General features: G+C 35.1%; 1 protein-coding gene across 1 annotated transcript in view; it reads left to right on the forward strand.

Annotated features, from left to right (window-relative positions):
* The window catches only part of LOC145662050 (uncharacterized), a 92,392-nt gene that overhangs the window by 50,975 nt on the left and 27,356 nt on the right, over nucleotides 1-14,061 (forward strand). Inside the window, exon 2 of the mRNA XM_081727382.1 lies at nucleotides 3,549-3,887. Within this exon, the coding sequence (XP_081583508.1) occupies nucleotides 3,549-3,887 (339 nt within the window). The remainder of the gene's footprint in view (nucleotides 1-3,548; nucleotides 3,888-14,061) is intronic.

Genomic DNA, 14,061 nt, shown 5'->3' on the forward strand with positions numbered 1-14,061 from the left:
GAATAAGGTGAATATCACCATCTCCATTAAATGAAGGGTGTGAGGCAAGAACATCGTAACTCACAAATTTTTAATTTCTGAATTATGCACCTCCCGATAGACAGCAGAGCATACTGCTTCGTTTAATATTGTCTGAGATCAAATTGTCCTCAATAGATCGCAGTAATATTCACTTATGGTAAGATTCTTTGTAACTTTTTGGAATGCATAAGATGGTAACCCACAGTTAAGATGGTGGGCAATGTGGATTCGTGTAACACCTTCCCATCTAAAAAGAAAAGAGTTAGCACATTAGATGTTTCTTACAGCTAATTCAATGAAAATGATTTATTGTTGAGTAACTCGGGAAGTGAATATTGTCCCGAAGATGACACAGCTGGATCGTCATGGGGAAATAAAGAGGTAAATTGCACTGTGTTTTCTTTTCATGATTTTGCAGTATTTCATCTGGGTACTTTCCATATGCATTTGCATAATCCATTTTTGTTTTCGGATAAAGGTTACCAACTGGGTCAATTGTGTTGCGTTAATCATGCTGTATTTTCAATAATAAGCGGTTAATGTGGGATATCAAGTTTTGCATTGTAGTAGTTGCTGTGGGATATCAAGTATTGCATTTTAGTAATTTCAGTATATCTCACCCAGATGTTTTTGCACCCAGATGCAAGAATCCAGTATGTAGTTCCAGCAACACTGTGTGTCTTCTACAAATTTACGAAGATCCGTTAATGCTCCAATACAAATCTAGCAAAACCATTTTTCTCAGCAGCAAGCTTCCATTAGCACAGTATGTATTCACAAACACTCTTCCGGAATCCTCACTGTGTTATTGGAAACTCACGCTTGTTGTGGCTGGTCCAGCAAGATTTTGTAACTTGGGCAAACAAGTGAACATGTGGCCCTTGTACTTAAAAAACGAAAGAACTATTATTGTTTTTTTTTGCCTAACATGATTTTCCTTTATTAATACTGCTTTACTTTAGTGAAGTACAAGGGCCTACATCCCACTTTTCGAATCCTGAATAACTATAATTTTCGTTTGATGTAGAAAAAAAAAACTAATTGTGACAAATACTCAAGGTTGACGGAGTGGAACTGAACTACCGTTAGGGTTGGGTTAAGTTAAGTTAGAAATGTCTCTTTGGGGTGAAAAACGGAAATAGCGCCAATATTAATATTCTAACGTGTGTATCAAATTAACATAGGAGAACATGATGATACATAGGAAGACCAACACGTCATGCAGTAAATATACTCCAAGGTTCATTTCAGCTCCTTTAGCCCCTCCGGCATAACCGTGGGACGTAAAATTTAAAGATATCCAAGATTGATTTTTGTTTGAACTTGTTTGCATATTGTGAAAACAATTCGTTTTTATATTAGATTTTCTTCTTAATTTATAATCGATTTCTTTAGATAATATGATTTTTCACAAAGTTTGTAATATTTGCATTAGCTGAATTAAAGCTCAACTCGTTCGAGCTTTTTTATGTCGTTAGGTAGATTTCTGTAATACTCATATTATGTATGAATGAATCAACAAATATTGTTTCTGATGTGAAAATCTAATGCAAAATGTAAGCCATGACGCAAAATAAACACACACGCTTCAGAAAATAATGTTTGTATCACTTTTGGCTTAAATGTTAAAACATGATAACCCATAGAGCAGCATGCAGAATTAGAAACTCGCTATTTTGATTTGATGCAATTATTTTAATCCATCATGTATAGTCTTATGTAAAAAGTCAGCTTTCTGACTTTTGAAATGAATTGTGCAGCAGAAAACCTCTAATTTCATAAAATAGTAAAATTGTGAGTTACCATGTTCTTGCCTCACACCCTTCAAATAGATCTTTTCGAGGTTAATCCGCTTCGTACCTCATTATCACTTCAAATATTATTTAATATTCATCAATGTTGTTTAGCCTAATGACATAATCTTGGAACGTTAAAGATCTCATTCCATTTTAAATGTGTCCGATTAATATTTCAGTTGATCGTTTCCTACTATTGTTTGTTAATCATGGTAATCATTTTTCACTTTACTACCACGGATCGTAAGAATCCATGGGGACCACACCTCTATGATCCTGAATATATTTGTTTGGATCTTTGCTTGGATATGTGACAAGAAAACCCTTATCTTCCCTCCGAAAGTTATACAGGAATTGACTCCCATGTTGTAACAGTATTCAAAGTTGCTATGTCTGTTATTTTCTCAAGTAATATTGCAGAAGGGGAGGACTGAAAATTTCATACAACTTCATTAGATATTTCCTCTGCTACAAAACTGTTTAGATCATTCTGAATTATACTGGAAGTTCCATAAAACGTAGTTTCTTTCTTAAAGGGTTTGAAAGTTTCATGTATGTTTTTTGCATATTTAACAGTTCAATATGGTTGCTTTCGTTCATTGACTTTCTACCTTATGGTCTTCTATGTTCCCATTCCTGCTTTGCTTAAGAAAATGTGTGGAAATAATCATACATTCATTCTCATTTTTTTCACCTGTCCATTATGTCTAACTATCTCATAATGATATTGCTCATTCACGTGAGTATCAATCCTTATGTAATCGAATGTCTTTAAGGCATTTGTTGAATGGAGATGGTCTAGAATTTATTCAAGATGCCCAGTATTTACATAAGAAATATTTATACAATTGAATTGCGAACTCTTTTTCAGTAACAAAACAAACATGTCTAATATGACAATTTATTATTTAATGAACACTCAACTAACCGATTCGTAGAATTACGGCGACTGCTTTAGAAATGCCTACTATAAGATGTTGTTTTCGCTTCAAATATTGTACAGTGAGGGATAGACCTGCCATTTAAATTCCGAATTCGTAAACCTGAAACAGTTAGTACTCACCTGTTCATTTATTGTCGTATTTGCACAGATTTAAATTTAGCTAGGTGTGTGAAACCTAAACTTTCCTTATTTTGTTCAAAATAATGATACAATACCACACACAACGTTACATGAAAGGATCCAAAAATTGATTTATTCCTTAGTAAATTAAAATTACACAAACATACTGAACTTTATGAAGCGCTAAGTTCCATTACGCTCAATGCAGTGGGTGGAATAGGTCAAACACACAGTTTCTTTCGATTCCTCCGTTACTCGATATATTCGTGTCCATTTGGCTTTATTCGAAAGAAAACATTCCTCGCACCACCGACGGCGTTACGCCCTTGCAGAACAAACGATATGGAGCTTGTATGCAGTAAGACAGCAGAGGGACTTTTCTCTGTAGAAAATACAGGTTTTAAAATAACGTAAATCCTACTTGGAAATGCACAAAAGGGAGGAAACAGACTGTCCGTTTGTTCCATGGAGAAATCGTCGCTGATTATATTATAGTATAATAAAATCAAGATCATTTCAGGCAGTGTTATTTACTACAGGATGTCATTTACTCGTAATACCGTTAGGATGAAAGATTTGTTTATTTTCAATATGTTTTTAAGCTAATGAAAATACTAGTTTTAAGAAATAATGTTATAATAACTTGTTCATTTTTTGTCTTTTTGCAGACATTTTGTTTCCGAAAGGTACTATTGAATTAGGAGTAGGAGAAAGGTTTATTTTAAAGTTTGTGCTTTCTGGTGTTAAAAATGGCACCACAATAAGCTGCAATTATACGAACCCTGCAAAGCCCTCGGCAACGGGTTCCTGTGACGGTTATGTTGTGACTAAGACTGTGGACATAGCTTCTTCAACTTCCCTTGCACCAGTCGAATGTTTAAAGGAAAACAACACCTGTGGCATCAGCATTTACATTCAAGACAGCAGTTTCAGTGGAGAATGGATAATGGTTCTATCAAAGCCTGTTGGATCTGGCATCCCAATTTCACGATATATCAGTGTGCTTAGTGAGTCACTTTTATATATTGAGAGTTAAAAAAATAATCAATTAGTGTTTTTTATGTTTCTTAAGTATGTAGCGTGTTATAGTATGTTGTTAATGAGATGAAGAACCATGAACAAATGTTTGGTCTGATGGGAAATGAGGTGCATTGTTCTAGTATAGTTTCTCAAGAAACTCCAATTTCTAATCGAGCTTAAACTTTGTATATACATATACAATGTTTACTCTTAACGAATCAGTTTTTCTTACAATAGGTTTAGTAGATCAGACTATAATTTAGCTGATTCTGTCGTACGTTTCCTGAGAGTATGAGAAGTTGACCAACGGAAAATTCCTCTCTTTAAAATTACTAAATTAAAGTTACCGGGACACAATACTCGAGAACACTTAAAGTACCTAAAACTTATAATATTAGTCTTGTTCTTAAGTGAAGGTCAGGTCATATAATATACAGGGTGGTCCGGAAGTGGGCGTACCCCCTTTAGTTCCAACAGTATAGTGTTAGTTGTGTTAGAATGTCTGTACACACTTACCTTGAAGTCTTAAGTGTCTTAAGAGTCATAAGCATTGGTATAATCACCATCCATGTCGTAACACAGCTTAATTCTGCGTCAAGTTCTCACAGATGTTTTGTGGAGAGACTCCGGAGTCATGAGGGTGAAGGCATGTTCCAAAGCTGCTCGTAATTCCTGCGTTGTGTGATATCGAGTATTTCTTACTTGTTGCTTTATGAAACCCCAAAGAACATTGTCTGGTGTCGGCAGATCGGGACTTCTTGGAGGCCAGGCAAAGGGACTTTGATCACACATGGTTGATTACTCCAAATTCACTGCAAATAACTGTTACCAAACAGAAAACAGCAGGAAACAAATGAACATTGATAGCAAAGTTGTCAGATAATCCGAGCAATGTTACCAGACAATGCCAAGCAATGTTACCAAGCAAATGTGGGTAAAACCTAAAACCGTCAGAAAACACCAATTAGGGGCACGCCCACTTCCGGACCCCGTTGTACAGTAACAGCATTTATTCAAATCTCTTATGAATTTATACCGCTATATGGTGCGCTGGGTGCATTTGGGTTTCAAGTTCAATTTTGGTCATTTAGGACATATGTATATGTCTTTTACTTAAATCTCATTTCAGTGCTTAAAAGAATCATATCTAGATATTGTAAATGACTATTGTAAATAACTCTTGTAATGAAAAGATAAATTTAATGTGTTAATTGTCGAAGTAAGTGTTAACATTTTATGTTCTTAAGCGGAGCGTACAAATCTTATGGGACATATTTAAAGAGGATTTAATGTGTGATAGCATCATACAAAGCGTTTTGACTAACGCGTGATTATATTTCCACATTGAGCAACATATTTTATTATCTTATCCACGACTTACATAAAAAAAAACATTCTATGACTTTTCCAAAGGTTTCTCTCTTTCTCGATCTGGGATACGGAACTCATGGATGGGTTGCAAAAAGAGGTGAAAACTACAAACGTAAACAGGATCTAGTAGCGGAAAGATTTATTTAAAAAAAATATTTTGCACTTCTTATTTTGATTACAGGAAAAGGTAATACTGAAAATGAAATATTACCTTACTTTCTTTATTAATGTATTTGGAAATCCTTACGGAAAAGTCGTGGTTTGTACCTTTTGATACAAGTCGTTAATAATATCACAAACATGCTTCTGTAAACGTAAATTATAACCACGCGTGAGGTAAACCCTTAGTAGGGCGCTAATAAAACATCAAAACGTTTCTGAAAATGTTTCAATATTTCTTTTTCTCACAATTTGGTAAATGAATTTAAACCATTTCGGCCCTGAATGCCCCATTTATCTATCTCGAATAATGGTTGGCGGTTTCAGAGTTCAATGGCTCTTTTCACCAACGAAACTATGCCAAATGCATATCTACAACTTAACGTGTCATCAGAATCATAGTAACATCTAACGGGAATCCATTTTTCGTCTCGCATAAACCATTCCTCTTAATAGGTTATCAGCCAAGGATTTCTCCAAGATAAGCATAAACGTAAGATAATCTAAGTAAAACACACACACACACACACACATATATATATATATATACATATATATATAATTTGAAGCAATATGGCACACATTTCCTCTCAGGTTTTCCCGACGATTCACATCGAATGAAGTTTAAATGAGTGGAAAACAAACAGGGAGATTTAACTCTACTATTAAAAAGTATGTTCCATGATAACTTAAGTAAAAAAAAATATTCGATTTCTTTTTAAATATGACATCTATTTCTCTGAGACTCCCCAAATACACTCAGTGCTTTTGTTTGAAATCAGTCGAGAGTGAGAGAATAAATTCATTCCCACCCTCGAGATCTAGAAACTACTTTCCTCGATAGCTTTCGTAAAAAATATTCGATTTTGTTAGAATGTAATGTATATGTTTCATCATACTTTCCCATAATCCCTACTGTTTGGTGTTCTACTCAGACAATAATCGGAGAATAATTTCTCTTCTCCTTTGCTATTGAAAAATGTTCCATGGAATCTTCGTATAAAATGTCTGCTTTGTATGAGCCATTGTAAAATTTGTAAACGGAAGTCAATGAAAATCTCCAATAATAATAATAATAATAATAATAATAATAATAATAATAATAATAATAATAATAATAATAATAATAAGAAGAAGAAGAAGAAGAAACGAACTGCTATAGTATAAAGCATCGCAATGGTAAAATGAACCTCAGAATTTCATAAATTATACCCATCTCCAGCAAAAGGCTACAGAATTAGCCAGTCCTAAAAATCAGAAAAGTACAGTCCTCAATGATTTTTCCAGCATCACCGTTAATCTTTACAAGATTTGTTAAATATCAATCAGGACATTGCGAATTTCTTACTGGTTACTTTTGAACGAAAATAGTGATAGTGAACAAAATTGAATTGGTAATATCAAGCGCTTTACATATATCGTAGTTCATGATGTTGACGTCTGTCTGTTGGTCTGTGGACAATTTTCCTGTTCGTCCATTGGTATGTATACGTGCTAGATGCTAAATTTTAGGACATCGTTGAGATTCTACAGGGTGTGCTTTACGATTTTCAGCGTTTCTCCAACAATAAGTCTAATATAGTGTAAAGTAAAAATCAATATTCGATTTACATGGGAACAACTTTAATAACTTTATTTTAGAAAATATTCTTTGATATTGATAGTGTAGCTGTCAGAATTACCATTATTTAAATATAGGTTATTAATTTTCATATGTTCAATCTCTGTTAGAGATCAATAAAAAGTGTAAATTTTTTCAAACATATTTAACTTCATAATTTTGTAATGCTGATGGTTAATAATTTAGTACAGAAATTACCTCGTCACAATTTTAGGCGAAATGGAATTAGCCAAGACGGGAATTTAGTGTCGTTTAAAATGCCGGAAATTCTCATCTTAGTGAAATTAGTGGTTGATAAGCCTTTAGATGACATAGGATTAAACCGAGAATCGAACCAGAACCTGTCGTATCCCATGCAATTATACAAACCATTTAGCCACGACAGAACTACATGTCCCAAATAATGTCCACTTGTTCAATAGAATGGGAAAACGCGAGAAACAGCTAAGGGTTGACCATGTTTTTTCAGTACGATTCTAGTATGATCAAGAGTATATTTGGAAAATGTAATGCCATCAGGTTTTCTTATGACCAAGACACCTATTGACAATCTAAGAATACTATTTCATCCCAGAGAGGAGTACAACAAAGTGATCCCTTGGGCCCAGCACTTTTTGCCATAACAATACATTCTTCAGTACATTCGATTAATACCGAACTAAACATCTGGTATTTGGATGATGGGACTATTGCTGACACATCTGAGGCAGTCCTTTCAACGTTAACACATGTAAATGAGAAAGCGTCAGATGTGGGCTTACATTTGAATTTCTCAAAATGCGAAGTGGTTTTCTTGGAACAGATGAAGTCACATCCGAACAATTATTCAGAATATTTGGAGAAGTTGCATCAGGAATACGTCTCCTAACCAAACAGGATGCTTGTCTTCTGGATTCTGCTCTCAGAAAGGAAGCATTTACAACTCTGCCAAATTAGAATATTTTCTGTCTCGTCTTGACTCGATTTCAGCACACGGAGCTTTCTTCCTTCTATGTGAGTAGAGTGGGGACACCTGACATCCGGTAGCTGAAAAATCGCCTTTTTGTCCAGGGTCACCTGAGAGCAAGGACTCAATTTTCCAGTGTCTCACGTTACTCTATGACCCACGCACCGTCCACCCACGATCAAAGGTCAAAATACTAAAACCTAATAACTCGAAAACGGAGCCAAAATTTGAGGTGCTGTTGCCACATTCAGTAATTGGTTATCAACCACTGCAAGTTCCAAAAACAACGACCATCAAGGTCAAAGGTCAAAATACTTAAAACCTAATAATTCGAAAACGGAGCCAAAATTTGAGGTGCTGTTGCACATTCAGTAATTGGTTATCAACTACTACAAGTTTCAAAAATAATGACCATCGAGGTCAAAGGTCAAAATACTTAAAACTTAATAACTCGAAAACGGAGCTAAATATTGAGGTGCTGTTTCCACATTTCGTAATTGGTCATCAACCACTGCAAGTTCCAAAATAATGACCATCGAGCTCAAAGGTCAAAATGCTTAAAATCTAATAACTCGAAAACGGAGCCAAATATTGAGGTGCTGTTTCCACATTTAGTAATTGGTCATCAACTACTACAAGTTCCAAAATAATGACCATCGAGGTCAAAGGTCAAAATACTTAAAACCTAATAACTCGGAAACGAACTAACATATTGAGGTGGTGTTTCCACATTTCGTAAGAGGTCATCAACTACTAGAAGTTCCAAACTAATGATCATCGAGGTCAAAGGTCAATCTCGAAAACGGAGCCAAAAATTTAGGTGCTGTTGCCATATTTAGTAATAGTTCATCAACCACTGCAAGTTCCAAAATAATGACCATTCAGGTCAAAGGTCAATCTCGTAAATGAAGTCACATATTGAGATGACGTTTCCTCATTTAGTAAATTTGTGTGATCTATTCAATTTTGTACCAAGCAGAAAAAAGTGAAGAATGAATAAATTTGAGTGGCTTACTTCGAGAAAGAAAGCAAAGATATACCATATTAACTAGCTGAGAATTTTATATCATCTTGTATTATTTAAACAAAACGCAAAAATTAATTTGGATGGACTAACAAGAAAGAAAGCAAAGATATACCATATTAACTAGCTGAAAATTTTATATCATCTTGTATTATTTAAACAAAACGAAGGGCTAAATTTAAGAAAGCGAACATGGACCATCTTAATCAAATTTGGATGGAGTATTTAGCTTAGTATGAACCAGAAAAAAGTGAAGAAGGTCCATTTTAACTAGTTCAATATTTCTGTAAAATTTTGTACTACCCAAATTTTATTTTAATACCAATCAAGAACAAAAGTTGAGCAGTACAAAAGTTATAGATAAATTCTGAGTTCTTCGCTTTTCCTGGTTAGTACAAATGTATCTGTTTTTTATTTAAATAGTACAAAATGGTTTAAAATACTCAGCTAGTTAAAATGGTATTTCTCGTTATTACAAAATTGAATAGATCACTCAAATATATTCCTTCGTTTATTTAAATAGTACAAGACGACACAAAATTCTCAGAAGTTAAAATCGTCCTTCTTCGCCTTTTTTAATTTAGTACAAAAAGGTACATAAATTTTGAGCTAGTTAAAATGACAGTTGTAGTTGGTAGAAAATTGAATAGGTCAATTAAATTTATCCCTTACGTGATGATATAAAATTATTAGCTATTTAAAATGGCATATCTTTCCTTTCTTTCTCGTTAGTACAAAAATAAATACTCGATCATTTGTTTCATAACCCGAAAGGTACAGAAATTCTGAGCTAGTTAAAATGACGTTATTCCTTCTTCACTTTTTCTGCTTGGTACAAAAATTGAATAGGTCACAGAAATCTCTTGCTGGCTCCGTTTACGAGTTATTCGGGTTCCAATATTTGACCTTTGACCTCGATGGTAAGTACTTTTGGAAATTTATTCGGTCGTTTATTTGAGCAGTACAAAGGTTATACATAAATTCTGAGTCCGTTTTCGCTTTTTCTGGTTAGTACAAATTTGTCCCTTCGTTTGTTTAAATAATACAACATGCTCTAGAATTTCTGAGTTAGATAAAAATGGCATTTCTCATTGATACAAAATTTAATAGACAACTCAAATTTATCTTTTCGTTTGTTTAGATAGTTAAAATGGCATATCTTTGCTTTTCTTCTGATTCGTACAAAAATAAAATAGACCACTGAAATTTGTTCCCTCTATTATTTGAATACCACAAAAAGGTATAAAATGCTGAGCTAGTTAAAATGGCCCTTCTTTGACTTTCTATGATTGGTAAAAAATAAAACTTGTGTAGTACAAAATTGTACAGAAATATTGAACTAGTTAAAATAGACCTTCTTCACTTTTTTCTGGTTCAAAGAAAGCTAAATACTCCATCCAAATTTGAGTAAAATGGTCCATGTTCGCTTTCTCAAATTTAGCCCTTCGTTTTGTTTAAATAATACAAGATGATATAAAATTCTCAGCTAGTTAATATGGTATATCTTTGCTTTCTTTCTTGTTAGTCCACCCAAATTAATTTATTCATTCTTCACTTTTTTCTGCTTGGTACAAAATTGAATAGATCACACAATTTTACTATATGAGGAAACGTCATCTCAATATGTGACTTCGTTTACGAGATTGACCTTTAACCTGGATGGTCATTATTTTGGAACTTGTAGTGGTTGATGAACTATTACTAAATATGGCAACAGCACCTCAATTTTTGGCTCCGTTTTCGAGATTGACCTTTGACCTCGATGGTCATTATTTTTGGAACTTGTAGTAGTTAATGACCTATTACTAAATGTGGAAACACCATCTCAATACGCGGATCCGTTTTCGAGTTATTGGGTTTTAAGTATTTTGACCTTTGACCTCGATGGTCATTATTTAAAACTTGCAGTGGTTGATGACCAATTACTAAATGTGGAAACAGCACCTCAATATTTAGCTCCGTTTTCGAGTTATTAGGTTTTAAGTGTTTTGACCTTTGATGTCGATGGTCATTATTTTGGAACCCTAGTAGTTGATGACGAATTACTAAATGGGGAAACACCATCTGAATATGTGGCTCCGTTTCCGAGTTATTAGGTTTTAAGTATTTTGACTTTTGACCTGGATGGTCAGTGCTTTTGGAACTTGTAGTAGTTGATGACCAATTACTAGATTTGGAAACACCACTTCAATATTTGGCTCCATTTTCGAGTTATTGGTTTTTAAGTATTTTGACCTTTGACCTCGATGGTCATTAATTTTGGAACTTGTAGTACCTGATTACCAATTACTAAATGTGGCTCCGTTTTCGAGTTATTGGTTTTTAAGTATTTTGACTTTTGACCTCGATGGTCAGTGCTTTTGGGACATTCAGTAATTGACGAATGCTATCTTACACAGGGGTTGATAAAAGGAAACGAGTACACCCGCTTATTACATATGAGTGCTGTTAAAATATTTGTTCGCAATGTCTGTGTATTATCTGCTATGTTCAAATAGGGGTTGGAAAAATGGTCATAAAAGAGAACGAATACACCCATAAAATGATCATAAAAGGGAATGAGTACATCCCTGCTATGTGTTCGTAGTCTCCATGTATTCTCTGCTATGGTAAAATGTTCAAATAGGGGTTGAAAAACTGTGTTATCTGCTCTTCTATGTGTTCGTATTCTTATGTAATTTCTGTTATGTTAAAATAAGGGTTGAAAAACAAGCCATAATCTTTTATTAGCTCTACTATGTTACGTATTCTTTTGTCATTTCTGTTATATTAAAATAGGGGTTGAGAAAGTGCTCATAAAAGAGAATGAATATTATTTATTCTGTGCTATGTTAAAATAGGGGTTGGAAAATAAGCCATACTCTTGTATTAGCTCTGCTGTGTTACATAGTCTTATGTCATTCCTGGTATGTTAAAATAGGGGTTGGAAAATATGCTCATAAAAGTGCACGAGTTCACCCTTGCTATGTTACATAGTCTCTGCTATGTATTCTCTGGTCTGTTATGTGTTTATAATCTTATGTGTTATCTGCTATGTTCAATTAGGGGTGGCAAATATGCTCATAAAAGGGAACGAGTTCACCCTTGCTATGTTACGTAGTCTCTGCTATGTATTCTCTGGTGTGTTATGTGTTGGTAATCTTATGTGTTATCTGCTATGTTCAATTAGGGGTGGCAAATATGCTCATAAAAGGGAACGAGTCTTATGTGTTATCTGCTCTTTTATGTGTTCGTAATCTTATGTGTTATCTACTATGTTAAAGTAGGGGTGGAAAAAGTGGACATGAAAGGGAACGAATTCACCCCTAAAACGTGCTCATAAAAGGGAACGAGTACACCCCCTAAAAGTGCTCATACCAGGGAACAAATACACCCCTAAAATGGAGGCCTTAAAAGACCATGGGTGGACGGTGTGCGGGTCATAGCGTATCGTGAGACACTGGAAAATTGAGTCCTTGCTCTCAGGAGACCCTGGAAAAAAGGCGATTTTTCAGCTACCGGGTATCAGGTGTCCCCATTCTACTTATGTACTTCATTGTCAATTCCTCGCCTAAACTACTTTCTACGGTGCTTTCCATTTTGGAATGAGACTCCACTGCTGAAGAAATATGATCATATCTTCAAAATGGGTCTGGAGTCAATTTTGAACTGCTCCTTGAGTGACGAATCTTGGATGCAATCATTCTTACCTGTTGGATTAGGAGGCCTTGGTATTCGACGAACCGTTGATATGTGGATTCCTACCTTTGTAGCGTCCTACCACGGATCCCCACGTTTAATCGAGGCTCTCCTTCCTCAAGTCTACCACCTGGACCCAGATGGGATAGTTGAAGAAGGCTCTACCAAATGGATAAATATAACATATACGGACCTTCCAGAAATCAGAAAAATAGGTTTTCAGGCAACTTGGTACACACCAATAGCAGTACATTTCCATAAACTTCTTTTACAATCCGTTGCTGTTCCAGAGGATAAAGCTAGACTTCTTGCTGCGTCATCTCCCCATGCTGGTGCATGGTTAAATGCGTTACCTTCTCCCCAATTAGGTCTTCACATGTCTAATGAAACCTTTCGAATCGCAGTAGCCCTAAGACTAGGTTCAGCTGTTTGTGAGCCACATCGCTGTCCAGCTTGCGGGGATCAAGTTACCCAACGCGGCCTGCATGGCCTCTCATGTATGAAGAGCATAGGCAGAAACACCAGACATTCATCTGTTAATGACATCATTTTGCGAGCCCTCACGACTGCAGAAATTCCTTCGATTCGGGAACCGTCGGGCTGTTGTCGTTCCGATGGTAAACGACCTGATGGCATGACATTAATACCTTGGATGAGAGGCAAATCTCTAGTATGTGATTTTACATGTTCGGACACATTCGCCTATTCAAGCCTGCCGTTGACCGTTGTGAATGCTGGAGAAGTTGCTAGACGTAGAGAGGCAGAAAAGGAAGAGAAATACAATAATGTCCTCGATAAATTTATATTTGCTCCAATAGCTATCGAGACCAGTGGAGCATGGGGTTCTAGAAGCCTTGATTTTATCAGAGAGGTAGGCAGACGCATATCTATCGTTTCTGGAGATGTTCGTTCAGCATCCTTCTTATTCCAACGTATATCCATTGCGGTCCAACGTGGCAACGTTTCGTCAGTTCTTGGTACGTTGCCACCTGGAAGGGAACTGGAGGAGGTGTTTCTTTTCTAGTGCAACAGAAACAAGCGAACAATAGAATAATAAAAATAATATATCAACTGTTCGGAGAAATTTTATATATATATTATATTGTTATCCATTGTTTCTAAATACTACATACTATACGCTATATCTCCGAAACTTATTTACATATTTTTACAATCATATATTGCTATAAATACAAATATAAATCAGAGGTCAAACTTCTCTAAAACAATTCTTTCTAGACATTTGAAATAACATAATTTGCTACTGTCGTCTGGTCTTTCATTTATTCTGAAAAGACTTTTAGAAATATAGTAGAGAAACCTTATTGCATGTATGCTTATTATTTTGTTGTATATAGTATT

This window comes from Thermobia domestica, chromosome 10 (genome assembly GCF_964235325.1).
Source record: "Thermobia domestica chromosome 10, izTheDome1.hap1.1, whole genome shotgun sequence".
NCBI classification, from domain to species: Eukaryota; Metazoa; Arthropoda; class Insecta; order Zygentoma; family Lepismatidae; genus Thermobia; species Thermobia domestica.